Raw genomic sequence first — 20,961 nt, forward strand, 5'->3', positions numbered from 1 at the left:
AATTATACATGAAATCTTAAAAATTTCCATAATCACTTACATGCTAATTTTACGATAATATTAATAGAAATAATTGAAATGTCAGAAACGAAAAATTGGAATAAATTAATGCTGTTTTGTTATTACATTTAGCTTAAATAATGAGTATTTGAAACATACACAATAGTTTTGCATTAATAACATAAGATTTGATGAATAAAAAGAAAAATGTTTTGAATTGTTTTTAGATAAAAATTTACTCATTTTATGAGATTTGTGTTTTGTTGCATTATAAGATTATTAGTCAAATTACATTAAAAAAACACAACCAATAAATTAATAATAAAGAAGAGTCGAAATTAATCAATAATAAAATTATAATATTATTTTGATTCTAAGTTGAGATTATTGACATCAGAAATTTGGAATGTCTATGAATACTGTAAAAACATTTATAATTGAAATAAAGCACTTTATGTTCTGTTGATCACTGTAAATTATGGCAACATAAATCAAATTAAATAATAAAACAGAAATGTACATGAATCAGATCAAATAATGAACTAAACATAAAATTTAGAGTTAGTTGGTTTTACAATGAATTACATTCACATACCAATGTGGGTATTTATTAACACAATGAGGAAGTTTGGGTTACCTGAAATTGGATTTTAAAAAGGTTTTGCAGGATATGATAAGAAACATTATTTAATTGCATGGCAAAACATTTTCAAAATAAAATAAAAAAATAGTTTGAACTTTAAAATATTTCAAACCTGCGTTACGTGTAGTCATTAATTGTCATATGAAGATTAGTTCATCACTCATGAGTACTCATAATGTAACATTATTGGACATAAGAAACGAAATTTGATCATCGCACGTCAGATGGTATGAAGTTAGCGAAGCATCTGACAAATGACAGTTTAGCAGAGTAATATCTAGTTTTCTTCATCCTAAAACTCACTGATAGGTTTGCATTGCTTTACACTACCTATCATTTAATTTTTTTTTAGAGTGGCAATAAAATAAAGCAATAAAATAAAGCAATTAAATAAACAGCTAAGGTAACAGCTTAAGTAGTTTCTTAAACAAATAGAAAAGAAAAACAACAAACTTCCTCATTCAGAAGGTAAAACAATACTTGTTTGGACAACGGAAGATCACATAAAGATCACCAGGTCTGTCATCTTCTATAAATAATGATCGCCCAGAGAATGAAACTAATGCTAAGTCGTAGCACATACAAGTGTTTATACATGCTGAATATACTCGGGATTGAGGAACGAGAATCCCATAAACTCTGTTTGGTCGAGGTTCATCATGAATAACTTGTCCGTTGGAGTGAGATCCGTCTTTTCGCTTGTGAACTGCTTGTCAAAGTTACTCACGTCCTTACGATGTTTCTGTGGAGTAACAAACAAAACATCTTGTAAGACTTTGAATACAGAATGAGTTGCGTTCAGTAAGGACAGGTGCTGGCCAGAAACAAGATGCTGTCTCACATAAACATTTTCTGAATAAAAGAGGTGACAATTCGAGTTTCGATGGCAGATAAATGCAAAAGTATGTTAATCTGGAAGTTTCAGTTAAAAAATCATTGTTAATAATAATAAATTACACCATACAACTAACCCTGAAGATAATCTAATTTATAATTTATAAAAAGTTTATCTTTTTTTTTATACATTGTTTTGAAAAAAATAATCTTCAATTTGATTACTTTTTGACTTTGAAATAATCCAACTGCATTCCTCTTGGGCATGCTGGGGACCAACAATTTCAAACTTAGAAGGGATGCATTCACACTGACCCAATTTTCCATGCTAATAAAAGGTCAAATCGAGAACTTTCGACCATTTTGATGAGTATCAATTTTTATGTTCCTGATGGATATCTCAGAGAGCGTCAGCACATACTGTTTTACCTTCCGGCTTCCAGAACCAACCTGTCTCTGGTTATGCCGATTGGAAGAGCAGTCAGGCAGCTGAACATGACCACTTTGGAGATTGACATCTTACACACCAATGAAACTATGTTTAAGAGGCAAATACTCTTTCTGTTGGAGAATATAATGCTTTCATAATATTGAGCCTTTGCCCAAGGGTTCCGATTACAGGCCTGATTTAACAACATAAATATTTTGTTTTATTTTCAATGTTATTTTGGCCCAACAAAAATTAATTTAAATTTGAAAATTACCCCTATTATGTTATATAAATATTTAAAAGCCTTACAATCTTAGGTTTGAAGGGAGGTTGTACTTCTCGACTTTCAATACGTTCCCAATCTATACGACGGAAGAAAGCGTGTCCACGTACATCTTCTTCCCCTCTCGGTCCACATCCCAAACGTTTAACAGGATTCTTTGTCAAGAACTAAAAAAAATTAATGCATAAAATGATAACAATTATACAAATATCTGAATTTTTGTATTGGAAACATAAATTTTTGTTTGAGGACGGAATATGTTAGTTTATAAGCATTGTAAAAAGACAAAATTTTGAATGTTCTTACCAAAAAATAACCAATTTTGTTGATTTCACATGTTCTTACCAAAAAATGAATACATTTTTTTTAAAAAATGAATAAAATATTGGAAATTCAATTTTGCGTACAAAATTGTAAAGAGGATTAAATGATTAAACTGTAACAATTTCAACTATATGATGTATTTCTCAAAATGTTAAAGCAAGACAGGAAAATTTTTGGGTATCATTTCTGGCTTCCTATCAAATGTAAAATTACAGAGAACTTACTAAATACGTAATTACAAATGTCCCTTTATAAAAACTTGATTAAAATATACATAGTTTTTGAAAGATTACATACTCCTTTGCAAACTTCCTTCGCCTCTTTGCTCAGAGTCTTGGGGTAGCTGACGTTGTGATCTGTGATGGCTGCAAAGAGTTCCTCTTCATCCTCTCCATCAAAGGGAGGCTGTCCCACCAGCATCTCGTACAAGAGAACTCCATATGCCCACCAATCCACAGAACGCCCGTACGGTTGGTATAAGATAATCTAAAGAAGATTTTTTGAAAAGAAAACATCATTAGTAAAAATGAAGAGCTAACGTCTAAAAAAATCTGAATAATTTAGAACTGGACACATTCATATGAAAATGATCTTATATGTATGTTTTTACTAAAGATAATTTTAAGAATATCATAATAATTTTGTCTCCTCATGCTCCACCTCTCTAGGATTCACCATTACTCTCACAAATATACTTTTCTACATTGACTGACACATTCACTAACAATAACACAAATGTAAATAAGCACATACACCTATAACACACGAAGAGGAACTCTACTAGTTCATTAAATGAGTATTTTTTAAAAATGTAATCAATAAATATGATTGTAACTATTCCTTAAAAATAAATAAATATAAAAAAAGACTGCATATGTAGTATTGAGCAACGAATATGTTCAATGTTTAAAATAGTAAAATGCCAAATAAAAAGTCATTTAACAGGGAACAGCAGAATTACTGGTGTGAAATTTTATTATTTTACCTCAGGGGCAATATAATCCGGAGTGCCACAGAATGTTTTGGTAGTCTTATCTCCGTTGATTCCTTCCTTGCACATTCCAAAGTCAGCTATTTTAATGTGTCCATCTTGATCCAGTAGAACATTATCCAGTTTCAAGTCTCGATACACAATTCCTCTAGAGTGGAGATAGAAGAGGCCGATGGCTATTTCGCTGGAGTAAAACCTAAAAAAAGTCAAACTGTAATCACTAATGAACTGGAAAACACTAATCAGAGCCGGACCTGCGATAAGTTCAGTGACATAAAACTTTTGGAAAACAAATTAGTTTTCAAGATAATCAGAAATTTTTAGTTATCTCAAAGCTAACCACGGTGCATTTAATATCATTTTATAAAAACAAGAATTTCCTCGAAGTATTATTATTAAACAATAAAAGTAATAAACTAATAAAATAAGTTTGGCAATAAACAAATGAAAACAACAATGTTTGAGTATGTTCAAATGCTTGCAGACTGGAAGGATTTCCTCCAGAAAATTGTTTTCAAGCGTTGCCTAGTAGGTGATTTGGTTCAGCCGGATGAATCTCACCCACGTGATAAAGGTTTCAGCTCTTTTACTTCACAAAAGTCAACAGATGGAAGAGTTGAGGAAATGTGGATGTTCAAACATGGGCAGAATGGTGAATGTTACACAGTGTGTAAAGTGGCCACTTAAACCAGCCAATGACAGGTCATAAGCCTAGACTTCCATATTCCCTTCTCAAAAATGTTTTCCCTCTCTGTTGAAATAAATTAAAAACTGAAAACAACAATATATTCCAGAACTGCGGACGATAAGTTCCAAATGTGAGCTCAGTAGTATGCAAGGAAATTGATTTATCGTTCACTTGATGTAATCGAGCTAACCAGTAAGTAGTAAAATAAACAATAAGGACCAAGTACAATACAATACTGGATTAGATATAGCCCTAATCGTGATCTCAAAAGTGACACTTCTACAATTTGAGCATTAAAGGGTTTAACATGTTTTGCAAAGTAACTAAAACTGGCTTCATGCTGTCTCCCTAGGAATAATTAAATTGTTTCCACTAACAGATAATTTTTTTAACCAGGAAAATCTGCTATTGCGCTTATTTTAAGCATTTAATTTTTGTAAATAGATATTTTAGAAAAAAGCACAAAAACAGAAAAGAAAATTTTTTTCCGATAAGAATACATACACAGCAACAGGTTCCTTGAACTTTCCACACTGTTGGATTTGGAACATCAAGTCACCACCATTGACATACTCCATTACGAAATATAGGCGGTCCTAAAATGAAAAAATAAGTCAAACAAATGAATTGATGAATTATAAATATCAATTAAAATTAATTATGCGGCATCTTCAAGACTGAATCTTTCGAAACGTCAAGACCAGTCTTGATGATGTCGCGAAAGTAATAAAACTGGTCACTAAATACAATTCACTTCCACCGAGGATTTTCCCTAACAAACTTGAATGTTTTAAATAATATAATAATTGGAAGTTCTATCATCTCTGATTATACTTTAATCCCAAAAAACTCCCGATAGAGTTGTTTCAGAATCGAAAATGTTCCTAAACATGGTTGCGAATTTCATTACGCAAACAACTAAATAAGTAAATGGAAACTAAATAAATGGAAATATCTAGCGAGTCACCGTTGGATGTTTCTCTGCATTCAAAATAACAATTCTGTGATATTTATGATAATTCATGTATAGATCGTTTCAGTAAATTATTCTTCTTTCTTTTTCCACATTTGCTCCTAAATAAAGCATGTGTAACGCTAGCTAACACTCTAGCCTCCTCCCACGTCAATTCCGCGTCCCTTAGTTCCGCCTAATTAAGCCGAAAAATCGTCCTCAACAGCCTTCCAGGACGGCGACAGCCTGCAGGTGTGAAGAGGCAGCTTGGGTTAAGGCTCTCCTGAGGCATCCGCAGCACGTGTCCAAGTCAGGTCCACCGCTACATCCTCAAAACGCTTGTTATATGTTGATGCTACGTCCATTCTCGGACTTCAATGTTTGTCATGAAATCTAACCACATTATACCTAATATTATCTTAAAACCCTTACTCTCAAAACTGAGAAGTTTGTAGTTATATGTTTTGGTAAGGTGCCAGGATTTGCACCCCTATTACAGTACCGACATTATACAAAAATTTAATGATCAGCAATTCATTTTGACCAAGTATAGGCTAGAGTTTCAGACCGCACACACCATGTTAAAAGCTGCTTCAGCAATTCCTGGGATTGGATCAATTTCACAAAATTATTACAGCGAATTCATGTCAGAATCAGAGAACAGAGAATATATTATCATAATGTAAGTAAATATTATTATAAAACTTCTGTAATAATATGTTGTACCATGGTTTGGAAGCAGGAGTGCAGCTGCACAAGGAATGGGGGCTTACTGGAGAGCGCAAGAACTCTCTTCTCCACCATAGTACACTCTACATCATCATCCTGGATAATTATATCCTTCTTCAATATCTTGATGGCATACAGCTCGTCAGTACCTTTTCTTTCCGCCAACATCACCTAAAACAAAACAATAAGGTCAGCAGTAAACTACGATTTCTTTGAGTGCGTAATGTGCCTTGTGTTCATTAAAGTTCTGTTTATGAACTGATATCTGCACTCCATGAGAACTCTCAGATAATCACCACTGTCATCGTTTGCCTATTCGCACCCAGCGGTACATGGGGCACTTCATTCATACTCCAATTGCAGTGTATCTTCCATGAAACTTTTTTGTTATATAGAAGGTAAAGTGAACAGTCTTATAGGTGCCAGTCCAGGGACAGTTAATTATTGAATTGAAGACCTGAAAATCAAATATTTCATGTTTCCCTTGCCAGGAATTAAGACTGGGAAAGATACATATGGTACAGCATGAGATATTTACAGCCTTCTGCATACCCCTCTACTTTGACTGAGTAGTAATTACACTTAAGGGGTGTAGAAAAATCTAAAAATGAATACTTAGTTTTACTGTTACTTTTATGTACACACCTTTCCGAACGAGCCTTTTCCGAGGACCATTAAAAAGTTGAAATCCGAGGCTCTAATAATATCCTTATTGGCCATGTTGTGCGGAACATCCTTGTCCGCTCCGAGAGTGGCCTTCTTGCTAATCGAAGTCTTCCTCATCTGGGTCTTAAGTTGGGCCAAGTCAGCACCCTCTTCCGGAACCGGGACGTTGTAGAAGTCGCCTTCTTCTTGCGTGAGGAGTTTGAACCACCCATCTGCAGGGGCCTGTAAAAAAATATTTTTAAAATATCACCCATTATTTAAAGAAAAAAAAACATACTTTTCTTAGTTCCATTAAATTTTTTGATTTGTAAACATTTCGAAAGTCAAGTAAAATAAAATATGTATGCACATAGATATAAACTTTTAAAGTTAATGCTTTAAATATTAATTTTACTCAAAAATAAAATTTATTAAATACTTAATAAAACACCACATAATAAAAGTAAACGAAAAAAAAAAAAAAAAAAATGAAAATAAAAACAATGAACCTACGTAAAAATAAATTTTAAAGGGCTAAAAAAACATAGTTAAAGGTCAATTTATATTTAAAAAAATGATTAGGCATAAAATATTATCTGAAAAGCCGTTTTTAATTTTGTTTATGCTAGACGTAGGTTTTTGCTTTATTGCATGACATTTATATATTCTGAAATTTTTATTCAGAAGGAATCTAGAATAATATATTATTATATGTGAAAGGAAAATTTTAAAGCGGGTATTGCAATAATGAATTAGTGTCATTTATTATTTACATGTTTACTGATAATCCAAATATTCCATTTTGTACCATCTTTATTTTCCATATAAGAATTCCTACTATATAATATAGCAAGAATTTTATAATATTTTTAATGCCTTCTAATTAAGATACGAAAAGTTGTTTAAACAAAAAAAAAAAAACAAAAAAACATTAAGCTCGTTAAATGAAATGTGAAGGAATCAAAATTATTATGCAACTAATTTAACATGGATAAGAAGACTATTTCTAACAAGTCGTGACAAAACAATGTGAAACTTATCTGTAAAAAAGCCTGTAAATTATTGAATAGATAAACACACCTTAATGATTTCTGATATTCCGAATGACAGCGAACCCATGAAGTCATTACGAGAGGTTCGATCCCAATCCCACACTTCAATCAGCAAGCGCCTGTCCTTATCTTCGGCCTTCAACTCACTGAAAAAGAAAAAAAAACGTGGGTTAAGAAATAATATTTAAGAAAGAAAGTTCAGGCAAACTTGATGAATTTTCTCAGGAGTTAATATAAGCAGTCAACAAATATTTGAACAGACATAAACAAACAAACTATTACGCCGTTTCGGCGTAGAGGTAGACAGATATGATAGAATGCAATATTATTCAGTCTTTGCATACAGAATTCGCTTCCTCTATTTTCATACATTTACTCATAAATGAACGCTGAATATTCCGACTTTTGACATGTCAATCTTGAAGAATTTTTAGGATTTGGTATCACCATGTACTTCTCAGATTTCCTCGTTTCCTGCATCCATCGACATTTGCATCGTCATTTTTAGCCGTTCTTTCGCCGTTTATTCTATAATGCTTCTCTAAGCCTTACATAATACACGGATCTTGACAATTGTACACCTATCGTACATAGTTTTACCACACATTCGCCTAAGAGATCACATTTCAACAGTGTTCAGCCCACTTCCACCCCTGTTTTCTTATTTTGCTTCTATATATAAGTTTTGGCACCAGGACTCCATTGTGAACTGCTAATTTTGCCTCCTGCGACAATAATTTTTTTCCGAGCTTGATTTTAGTGCACCGTTTACCCTGTTCCCAGAACGCACCCTCCATAGCATTTCTATTCCTAGTAAACATACCTGATCACAATGATCTCACATTTAGTCATACTTTCATCGCTTTAAAAAAACCATCACATTGGATTTATGAACATTCATCAGCAAATCGCCACCCTTTCAAGGGGACAAACATAAATGATAAATACTCACAACGTTAGAGTCTCATTCCACACGGGGTTGAGGGAGCTGCGGATAGTTTTGGATTTCTTCTTCACGTTGTCGGAGTCGGGAATCAGCTTCAACTTGACATATGGATCAGACAGACCATTGGGATCCATGGGGATGAGATTTCTCCCCTGCCGAACTGAAAATCATCACAAAACACCTTCAAATATAAGATGAACCCCCCGTGAAAATGAAAAACTGGTCACGGTACGTGAAACGGTTAACAGTGTAATTAACTTATGTGAAACTGTTCTAGCAGTTGCTTGTACTAGATTTTTTGCCCATGCTACTATGAACTGTTATTTTGAAACAGTTTTATTTACGAAACATATAAACATATATAAACAATATCATAAATGATATTGTCGAAACATTAGAATATTCAAAAATAAGACCTTTGCAGACGATGCCTTAATATATATATCGGGAGAAAATTATAAAACAATTATGGACAGACTAAATCATGATCTTAATAATGTATCACTGTAGCTAAAAATTAATAAATTAAAATGAAATGTTAACAAAACTGAATATATGAATACAGGAAACAAAAGAATAGAAATTACACCATCAATTGTAATAGAAAATGAAAAACTTAATGAAGTCACTGAAATGAAATATTTAGGTGTAATGTTGGATTCAAAACTTACATTTCACCAAAACGCTAAGATGGTAATAAAAAAGATTGCAAAAAAAATATCAATTTTGGGAAGGATCAGAAGATTTATTGATAAGGACTCTTGCAAAACTATTTACAAAGCAATTATTGAACCACACGTTAACTACTGTAGTAGTATTTTATTTTTATCAAACAAAGAAAACATAGATAAACTAACTGTATTACAAAATAAAGCCTTTAGAATCATTTTGAAAAAAAACAGATACACGAGGGTAAAGTCGATGGTAAATGAAATGAAATTATTAACATATAAACAAAGAATATTTTACAATACAATGATATTTGTTCATAAAATTATAAACTCTAATAAAAAAACAGAATTTTGGAAAAAAATTGATCGGAACCAGCATGAACACGATCACAATACTAGAGAAAAGAACAAAATTAGACTTCCATTTAGGAAAAAGGCAAAGTCACAAAATTAAATTTTATTTAAAACAATTAAAAAGTATTACGAAATGGAAAAAAATATTTATGAAGAAAAAAACCTATCAAAATTTAAAATAATGGTCAAGACATATGTGATAAACAATTTATAAATTAAATATATTTGCAATGTTATTATTAGAACACACATAACAATATGTATGATATGTGTGCCCTACTTTAAGATTTAAATAAAGATTTAAATAAATAAATAAAATAAAACAGTAACCGTTACTGCTACTACTTTTAAATAACCGAAGCGCCCATCTCTAATACAAAACTACGTGCGAAATATGACTAGAACCCCGGAAGAGTATTTTTTGTACCATCCACCGATCCTTAACAACCTTCATCGTTTCCCTATCCGCATCCAGTCATGCATAGGGTACTGTCTTAAGGCACTACATATTTTATTGTTATACCATGAAACGCTTAAATTTTAATTTTGTACTCGTCATGAATAAGCCCTCTGGGCGTATTGTATGTTGTTCATATACCTATATTTTATATCATTTGCATGTGAAAGCCTTATGGATGTTAAAATTAATAAAAACAAAATAAAAATAATTTTCGTAGATAATTTAAAGATTGCGCTCAATTTATTCAGCTTTTTTAAAAAAATTGCAATATAAATCAAGGCATAGAATACGTGCAAAACAATTGATCAAATGACTATTTTAACACAAAGAATACACAAATAAATAATTAAGTATTTGCGACCTGTGAATATCTATTGTGACAGATCCCTGTAAATTATGAATACTTACACATATACACCGCAAGACAAAAAAAATTACGAGTTTACCTGCTACCGCGCCCCTTGACTTTACTGAACCCTTTTTCTAAGAAATCCTTTATCGATACCTCTTTCTTTTGTTTAATAAATTAAGGACACTATGTGTCACCTTTCTACAATATTTACATTTTAAAATGTCTCAACAGTCTTGTTTTACCCGCGTTTGAGTGAACATAACACAACAATCATGGAAAGTGCAAAGCAAATGTCGATTGCGATAAAATCCAAAATAATCACATTGTCGCAAGAAAACATATCTAATTGTGAAATATCTCGTCGAGTTGGGTATTCAGAAGGTGCAGTGAGGTTTTTATTAAAAAAAATCCAAGAAACTGGATCCATAGAACGGAAAAAAGGAAGCGGACGGGGGCGCGTGACATCTGCCCGAGATGATCGCTTAATAAAAAAAATTGTTATGCGCGATCGATTTTTAACGGCACCTGAAATACACGCAGAGGTGCAGTCTACCAGCACATCAACATTTTCAGTAAAAACAGTGTCCAGGCGGCTGTTGGAGCATGGTTTCCAAGCACGGAGTCCCGCAAAGAAACCATTACTCACGGACAAAATGAAGAAGGCTAGACTGGATTGGGCGAAAGAGCACCAGAATTGGATCTTGGAGGATTGGCAAAATGTTGTTTTCTCTGATGAATCAAAATTCAACCTTTTTGGTCCAGACGGCAGAAAGATAGTTCGACGAAAACGTGGGGAAAGATATCATCCGTCGTGTGTCACTAGAACCGTTAAACATTCACCCTACGTGATGATTTGGGGGTGCATGACAGCATACGGTTTAGGACCTCTAAATTTTGTACAGGGTACGATGAATGCCATTCAGTACAAAAAAGTGTTAAAAAAACATATTATTCCAACAATCGAGGACATTACGCAGTATACCGCGGACCCAATTTTTCAGGACGATTCTGCGCCGTGCCATAGAGCCCGCACTGTGAGTACAAATATATATATTTTTAAATGCATTTTGTGACCACATGATAAATAATTTATTGTTTTTTTATAGATCAATGAATTCAAGGAGAAAATTGGCTTAAAATCGTTGACGTGGCCCGGGAATAGCCCTGATTTGAACCCGATAGAAAATTTATGGGCGATTATGAAAAAAAAAGTCGGGAAAAAAAAATCAAAAAACATTGAGGAATTAAAAAAAAACTTAATTCAAGTTTGGGAAGAAGAAATAACATCAGAAATTTTAGATTCGCTTTACGCTTCTCTAAATAATAGAATTTTACATGTTATAAAAAATAAAGGTGAATTCACTAAGTACTAAATATTTTTAAATGTTATAAATATGTTTAAATGTAAAATACTTAAATTTAAAATAAAGCGATAAGCACCTACTTCTTAAATATGAATTAAAAAATAACATGTCTTTTATTATTCCATCACAAACACTCGACCATAAATGAACCGTTATGGGTCTCTAAGGTTCGGGTAATCTGATACCTGATATATAATGGCAATTTCTAAGTACAATTCATGAGTAAGATTTTTTATTTTAACCTTGAAATAACGAGTAGTCATCACATATGTCAAACAATATAAAAAAAACTAATTAAATATCAAGAATAATTCATTATATGTCAATTTTAGTTTTTTTTGAGAACTCGTAAATTTATTTGTCTTGCGGTGTATATATGTAAATGTTATATATGATTTTAGGCCGGAGCGTTCTTATTAAGAATTTTTTCTTCGTTTCCTCATTAAGGTTTTTAAAAAAAAAACGATATTTTTTTGTAATCATTGATCAATAAGTCCACTTATATTCACTACACACTTTCGCATGCGCACAATACTCACACACCCATACACATATACACACACCCACACACACCCTAAATATAATATACTCACCCTTACTAATGTGTACAACAATAATAAAACGGATACACTAAATAAGAGTACGAATTGTTTTTTATTTAGGTTATTTTATTGTGACTATTACTACTACGAGACTTTATTAATAATCTAGTAAAATTTTATTCGATTGTATAAATTGCATCTATCTTAAATTAAATTTTATTAAAAGTAATCTTATTTAAATTCTAATAAACTACTTTAATAATATATAATGAAAACTAAATTTTGGTCAATATACAATTTTTCTTTTGTGACTATTGGTGTTCACATATAATTGGTGAAAGATGTTTGGTGTTGGATTTTTTATTTTATAAATTGTATTTATATTGTGATATCTTTTACTGTTTGTGAACTGAAAATAAAAAAAATAAATTAAACACTATGTCATAATGGAGTTAAATAACTGTACAGTGTCAAGATTTGAATTTCGCGCCATTTACGTGGTAAAGTGAAGCCAAGGAAAAAAAAGATGGCGTGGCAGCTGACAGCTCAGGGTTCCTAAAAGTGGAGTGCTGCATGAAGAGCAATGCGTTTTATGAGTTATGGGAGAACAACGAGAAGATGCTGATTTTTTGAACACAAAAATTTTCAGCGATGAGGCTTATTTTCATCTTGATGGCTTAGTCAATCGTCAAAGAGTGATTGTTGAGAAACAAATGCATCCACAACGTGTCACTGTTTGGTGCGGATTTTGGGCTGGAGGCATCACTTTTATTCTTCGCAAATGCGGTGGGTCCAGCAATAACAGCTAATGGTGTTCGCTATCGCGACATGATAATCCAGTTTTTTGTACCTAAATTGCAAGATATGAATGTGGACGATATGTCGTTTCAACCAGATGGCGCCATATGCTTGACAGCCGTAGAAACAATTAAATTACTGCATGGTTCATTTTCTGATTATGTAATTTCCCGTTTCGGTGATCAGAATCGGCTGTCCAGATCTTGCGATTTAACGCCGTTGGACCCTTTTCTTTGGGTTTTTTTAAAGTTTAAGGTTTATGCCAACTGGCCTACGACCACGCACGCCTAGGAGGAGGGAATTGAGCCCTGTATCAACTTTCACCGCAATAGGGAAATATCACTTTTAAAAAAAAAACATTATTAAAGTAACAGGGATCTATGAAATACAATCCAGTAAAAAAATTTTTTTGCTAATTATTAGTAGCATAAAAAATATTTGTAATTTTGAATTCCCGCAAAAACGGTCATTCCATTAGCCACGCCCCTAATACGTCACGATTCACGTTCATTTTTAACTTTGTTCCAAACCATTCTAATTTTTATGGAACATCGTCATGAATATTGACGTCACGACTATCCATGCCAAACATGTCGCGTTTTCCTAGTGACAAATTATTTTTTATATTTTCTTTTTTAAGTTATAAATACCTTTTAAAAATATTTTTTAAAGCCAATTAACAGGCTTAAGTAAGCCCTAATAGATTGGCATTAATGAGTAATACTTAATCTAAACATTCTTAAAATCTACTTAAATTAACAAAGTGGCAATGGCAAGTGTGACATCGCGAGTCAGGAGAGACATATATGAAAACATTTATCTACAATATCCATATAAATTTTGAAAATAAAACTAATTATTCTAAATTCATTTTATATATTTTTTATCGGTATTCGTAGTACGTGATATTTCCCTATTTAAACATTTGAAATTTAGCCACATTTATGCAAAACGGTCATGGAAACTTTGCAAAGAAAAGAGTGCGTATTTGCCACCAAAAGCGAGGAAACTATTTATCTGACATAACTGTAAACTGTTAACTTTATGAATCAATAAAAATAAAACAATTTTCAATAAAAAAAACCTGTGTTTTTTATCAAAATTACTTCTTGCGTGAATGTTGTGTCATATTTGTTTAATGTGGTTTCTCTAGCGAATTCTATAAACTGTCGTTATTGCTTTTAGTTGTTATCAAAATATTACGATACATCTGTAATATCCAGCTTATATTTGCAGTATTGTTTTCAGGCCATTATTGGAAAACTTTTTTAGGAAAAGTTGTGGATACCACAATCGTGTTCCTATTATGTCAGTATCCAAGAAAAGCTATTTCAGAATATCGTATACACTGTTAGAAAATAAATACCCACAATCGGGAAGAATCGTTTGAATGATTTAATAAAGGAAAACAAAGAAGATGAGATAGAAAACTTAAGCTCTACGGGAAATTGGATACAAAAAGTGTTTTTTACGCGCGCTAAAAATTAGAGAAAATGTACGAAAAAAACATTGAAAAAATATTTTAATAAAAACGAATAACGTCACTAGTCAATATGGATAAACCAATGATACGAGAGTTGTGGAAGATTTCCGGTTTACTTACCGTCAACGGACCAATTGGCAGAACTGATCGAGAACAAGCGGAATAGAACTTTAGACGTCACACGCGGGTAATTTCAGATATACATTTTTTTTTGGTTTAGGTTACTAGTCTGTTAACAAATAATAAAATTAAAAAACCACCGGACTTCATCATTCAAAAACAAAATATTGACTTATTACAATCACAAGTTAAAGATACCAAACGTTCCAACTGTACACAGATGACAAGTCTGTCAAATCTTTATAGTTTTTGATAACATCGTGTTGAACAGTAATATAAAACATTGTAATGATTTTTTTTTCAAAATAAACCGTTCACATTGATCTAATCAGAAATTAAACCCTTATACCCGTATGCAGAGACAAAACTTAAGGTGAGGAAAGTACATTCTAATTTCAAATGCAGAGAATAACCCGAAGGTGAAGACAATAGAATGTACTCTCCTCACCTTAAGGTTTGTCTCTGCATACGGGTATTAGTAATCGAACCCCTGTCTGTATACAGGCGGATGAATAATATAGTTCTTGGTGTAAAATAAAACCAGAATTACGGACGAATGTTTTCGACTCGGCGGCTACTTTTAGGTAAAAATCCTGAAAAAGGAAATAGAGTGAAGATATCCACGTTCGTCTACTTTACTTCTCTTCATTAAATATTTCGTTATGATCGTAGAACAACGACGCGTGTGATTTTTTTAAACTTTACTGGAATTGGAAAAAATACTGCCAAAATGCGATCTCTCGGGCAAATGTGTGGTAAAACGACGTATGATAGGTGCACAAATGTCCAGATCCGTGCATTATGTAAGGCTGAGATAAGCATTATCGACGAAATCAAAGAAGGAATGCTGCGTTGGTTTGGACAAGTAGAGCGGATGGACAGCGAAGAACGGCTAAAAGGATTTACGATTTGAATTTAATGGATACAAACAACGAGGAAGACATGGTGGGACCAAATTCAACAAATATTTGAAAACGAGCATGTCAAAACTAGAAATAATCGGCGTGCGAGCATGGGTAGATGTAAGAATGTAGAGGAAGCGAGATCTGTATGCAAATACACGATATGGCGTTCTATCCTATCTGCCTACCCCTACGGAAAAACGGCGTAATGTTTTTTTTTTTTACATGAGAGCGGTTTCAATTTATTTTGGCACTTTATGGCATAACTCGATAATGACAAAAATGTATGCATTGATACGTTGGTTAGTAAATAACAGCATTTATCGATATTATTCCTGGCCGATTACGTTTCTTTCCGATCCTTCCCTTGACCCATCCTTATGGTACCTACCTGACATCAAGATAGAAGAAATTCAAAATTAGAAGATTTGTATTTGGAACAAAACACACAACATTTTTGACATAACATCACATTGCATAAAAGTTCTTGAATCGTCGCGCGTCGTTCTATAGTTATCACAAATAGTGCATTTCGTCATCCAAGACCCGACATTGAAGAACATTCACATCGTATCAAAGGTAGGTGTCCATTCCATGTTCCTATCCTTTATTCAAATACTCCCAACCTATCACAAAACTAAATGAAATTAGTTTTTCCATTACAGTCCGTCTTTTCGTTAGTTATACATATTTTATTGAATACATATTTTTCAAACCTGGAGAGTAAAGCCTTTATAAAACCTTTTCAAGATCTAATATTAAAAAAAACGATGTCGCATTTTTCGCACGCTGCGCTGTTGTTCTACGATCACGACCATTTGTTCCAAAGTTGGTTTTACACTGCAAAATTTTACTGTCTTTGGCCCGGGACCTGAAGCGTAAGACTGATAACTTTACCTCACATGTAATAAAAATGATCCAGATACTCTATGATCGGAGTACCGATGCAGTGACCTACGCTCGACTGGGTGGGGAAACGGACAGTGGTGGGGTTCAGCCGGTTCGCACCGGTTCGCCAGAACCGGTACCTAAAATTTTAAGAGTTCGCCGAACCGGTCCCTAACCCTATGTTGTCGCACAATATTCCGATTGAGAGCATGTGTCGGAGCACACTCGGTTTACGTGGTCCACCATGTTGTAAAAATATTTGAACCTCACGAAGCGAAAAAAAAATTTGAAAGATGAAAAAAATTAGTGGAAAAATTCAGTTAAGTGATTGCACTTTGTAAAAAGAATATAGTGAAAGATGTAGGCTTCAAAAAATGTACAAGTAAATATTTTTTCCTTTCCATAACTTGCCTGGTCCCCCACAGGGCCGGATTGAGATAGGAAAATTGAATACATAAAAAATGCGATAGAAAATCTAGCGGCCCTCTCATAGCTAATAGTGGTTAGGAAACACAGGCTCTATACAACTCTGTAACATTATTGTCAATCAACTTTTAAATCTATTCTATAAATAAAAGACGAGTGATACTTTAATCCACAAATTAAAAAAATCCAGTGACCGGTTTCATCGCTTTCGCGACATCTTCGAGACTGGTATCTTTATTAAGGAGTTCAACGATTTTCGAAATTTGTGGATTAAAGTATCACTCGTCTTTTATTTATATGATAAATTACAATGAACTTCCATCAAGAATTTTCACTTACAAACTAAATTTTTGAAATCTGTGTATGTGCAGAATAAAAAACAAACAAATTAAAAAAAAAAACTTTTTATTGGAGGGGGGGTAGGGGTAGGAGAGGGCGAACCGGTTTTTGAAAATTTGGAATCCCATCACTGGAAAGGGAATTAATGAAACACTACTATGGGCGGACAAAATAAACGTGACAACATAAATTAATTATAATGACATAATTATAAATTACTAACGTTGATCGTTAATGATTACTCGTTACAAATAATTATTGAGCGTCGATCCATTAGGGAATTAATTAAATGTTGATGAATTTCCAGGTAGGTATTCAATTTCAAACGCTAGGTACACCAGGTATATAAACTAGAGAACGTAGGTATTATTTTGTCATCTATCAGATACGAAGCAGGGTTCGTTAATTGGCTTAATCCGGGAGTAAAATGAGGGATGATTCTCCCCTTGTTAATTATTCACCTCGTCACGAATTTCACGGAATAAATTACCATTCACATATTCCCGTATTAAAAACGGGATATATCTAGATTAAGTAAAAAATATTTTATTAAAACGATACACTTACATTTAATACCTCTTCAACAGTGTTATTGCACTGGCAATAACTGTTAAGTAACTTAAACTGTTAAGTAGTTAAGATCTTCCCAAAATCTACCGATTTTGGGTGAAATCTACCGATCATAAATGAATAAACCAAATCGTCGCTGTGCCGGCAATATATGTTAAGTGATTTATTTTTTTAAAAGTATTTTTAACTTCTCGTTAAGATTTCACAATTTCGTTTCAACAAAATATAGTTAAATATTTTGTCAGAATAAAATTACGTATTTTTCCCTTTTGTCGTGAATAAAAATGTATTTAAAAATAAAATCCATCATCAAAAGATACATTGTTTAAATTATCTCCTTAAAAAAATTCAAAATGTCACTTAACAGATATTGCCGGCCCAGCGACGAAATACTCACTTTTTTCGCTTTTCTCAGCAAGCTATTGTTTCTGGGTGTCTGTTTTTTTTTATTACACCACAACAGGCCAGAAGGCCCAATTACAGTGGAGAATTGTAGCAGAGAACAGCCAGGCTTGGGAAAAATCACCTTTTGAATTTTTATATTCTCACCGGGAATCGAACCCGGAACCTTCCCTTTGTGAGTCAAGCGTATTAACAACTTAACCACGGAGGCCGCATATTATGTTTGATTTATTACGCATATATATATATGTACCTTAAAGCCGAAACGCTAGAAGACATTTTTTGCGAACTTAAGGTATGAATGTCATTTTGTTCATATATTCAGATTCTATTAATGCTTAAAACATTGGAGTTCTTCGATATTTATACCAATACTGAAATAGCTAGTTCTAAAACACCGGTAGTTTAGTAATACTTTAGAGAGTCTATATTTTAAATGTTTTTTTCTTAAATATCCTTATCAGAGGCCTATAAATCCACAATAACAGCAATTAATTGTGTTTTTACTTCGAGAGATACATTTGAAACTATTTTACAACTTCAAACCACTCTCCTGAAAAAAATTCAACATGTTTGACCAGACATCCACCCATTTTATATAGCAAACATACCTCAATTTCAGCATTTTTTACGTCATAAACCAACTTACATACAGTAATATAAACTTAAATATATTATTTCGATATGGTGTAAAGTAAAATAATTATTTATATACATTAAAGTATCTTCACCGTATTTTTGCCACTAACAACACCGCGCAAGACACACCGGAAATGCACGACGTTGGCATGATCGAAGCTCACCAGAATCTCCGTGTGCCCGGTCTGCTTCGGTTCAGTTGGCTTTTGCTCTCTCTCTCTCTTTAAAACTTACTAATACCCGCATCATGTAAATTCGTGTCACGGTTAATTCATTCAGTGTTGTACTTAATTTAATCACATCTTTGTATATCTTATATTCATCATATTATCTATTAAATCTCGGAACAATGTAAGTAAATCTTTCATTTAATTTCACGTTACCTTGCCACCGAAACTGCGGTAAGTCAAACCAACCATTTCATATAAACAAAAGATTTCACTACAAGCGTTAACTAACCTAAAAACGTTTGAAAACGTACAGCAATCGGATGCAAAAGAAAGACAGCGCCTTACAAAACAATTAAGGACGCATGTGTATTCCTTTCATTGGGTGGATTCATTAAGCATTATTTTTTCAATTATTACATTTATAAATGGGCATGTAAAAACACGAATCAATATACCATGATGTAAACTAATCTCTACTCGACTTCTTTTAGCACAATTTTCACCCGTGAGTAGAAACTAATTGAATGAAACCAAAAAGGAAAATAAAAATATGTTATTTTACCGGACCGAGTGAATTTGCGCGATACGTGTGAACGGCCCATACATGACAGACTCAATCAATAATGTTAAGGCTATTAATATTATAGATATTAATTAACATTCCTATCGACACACCTATGGCATATGCCACTTTGCGCACTTTTGTTCGACAATTCAACAAGCGAGAATCATGTCTTGGACTTTTTCAATGATTTCCTAAGTAACCACGTTTGCCGGGCGTCCTGGGCGATCCTCATCAGAACTGATGTTTGACCACGTTTAAATTCAATGAACCAATATCTAACTGTTGCCATTGATGGCGATGGGTCCCTATAAACATCATCTAATTTCGTTTTTATCTCCTCACACGTCTTCTTATCCAAAAGCAGAAAGCGATTCACAGAACGATACTGCACTTTCTTTATTTTAGCAAAAACCAATTTGCGTTTCTTACTGCAATGGCCGTCAAATAAAAGATAACCTATGAATCCGTGTCAAATTTGTTTTTGGAGTCGCGTCGTTTGACAGGTGGCAGCACACAATAGTAACAGCAACTTGCCTAAGCAACGCCACCTGTTGTCAAAAACTGGTACTTATTGAACCGCCCTCGTAAATGAATCCATTTATTAAAAAAAACATGATTCAATACAGGCGTACTTTTACATCAAAAGAATCTGAATTAACAAAGTTTAAACAGGTCTTAATAATCTTACAGAAAAAAAGCATACAAAACTGAAACGGAAGCGTATGCACAATGAGAAGCATTCTTGGTTTGAAATGGGATTCCCATGTCAAGGATATTTATCGTAACACAAAAATACTTCCTTTCAAGGTAATGGCACTGTATGACATCACTAACACTATTTCAAACATCATAAACTTTTCTGCTCACACAAATTTAAAACTTACATTTAATCATGAAATTCACAACTATAATACACGACATGCAAAAAATCTTCACATTTCTAAATTTTGTTCCACGAAGTTCGGCAAAAGGTCTCTGGAATACATTGGTCGTATACAATTTAATAAACTGCCTGATGACCTTAAAAATGAAATGTCGAGTGGTAAATCTCAAAGACCAGAAATGAAGACCTATTTCTTGAATCTTTTTGAAAGTGATAGTTTTTAGCTCAGTTTCTGTGAATAGTCTATATATTGTGTTTTAGGTTTAAATGTTTTTCTTTTCTTTTTTTAATATTAAGTTCACAGAATGTTTAAATGTTTTTATTTTCTTTTTTAATATTAATTTCACAGAATGTTTAAATGTTTTTCTTTTCTTTTTTAATATTAAGTTCACAGATTGTTTGAATGTTTTTATTTTCTTCTTTAATATTAAGTTCACAGATTGTTTAAATGTTTTCTTTCCTTTTTTAATATTAAGTTCATAGATTGTTAAAATTTGTTTAAATTTTTATTGTTTA

At 32.9% G+C, this 20,961-nt stretch overlaps 1 protein-coding gene across 2 annotated transcripts in view; it reads right to left on the minus strand.

Moving 5' to 3' along the window:
- Nucleotides 1–258: 258 nt before the first annotated feature.
- LOC148273173 (protein kinase C, brain isozyme-like) overlaps nucleotides 259–20,961 on the minus strand; it is a 49,009-nt gene continuing 28,306 nt past the window's right edge. The window contains exons 3-11 of one of the 2 annotated variants that reach the window (XM_088239064.1): nucleotides 8,524–8,677; nucleotides 7,600–7,717; nucleotides 6,520–6,762; nucleotides 5,872–6,045; nucleotides 4,698–4,789; nucleotides 3,500–3,701; nucleotides 2,812–3,000; nucleotides 2,217–2,357; nucleotides 259–1,385 (exon numbers count right to left, since the gene is read on the minus strand). In XM_088239064.1, coding sequence (XP_088095190.1) covers nucleotides 1,233–1,385; nucleotides 2,217–2,357; nucleotides 2,812–3,000; nucleotides 3,500–3,701; nucleotides 4,698–4,789; nucleotides 5,872–6,045; nucleotides 6,520–6,762; nucleotides 7,600–7,717; nucleotides 8,524–8,677 — 1,466 coding nt within the window. In that variant the 3' untranslated portion in view covers nucleotides 259–1,232. The remainder of the gene's footprint in view (nucleotides 1,386–2,216; nucleotides 2,358–2,811; nucleotides 3,001–3,499; nucleotides 3,702–4,697; nucleotides 4,790–5,871; nucleotides 6,046–6,519; nucleotides 6,763–7,599; nucleotides 7,718–8,523; nucleotides 8,678–20,961) is intronic. The other variant, XM_088239065.1, reaches the window with a different exon arrangement.

The sequence above is a fragment of the Micrasema longulum genome, unplaced genomic scaffold, assembly GCF_059751315.1.
Source record: "Micrasema longulum isolate JH-2025_06_02 unplaced genomic scaffold, ASM5975131v1 h1tg002055l, whole genome shotgun sequence".
NCBI lineage: Eukaryota > Metazoa > Arthropoda > Insecta > Trichoptera > Brachycentridae > Micrasema > Micrasema longulum.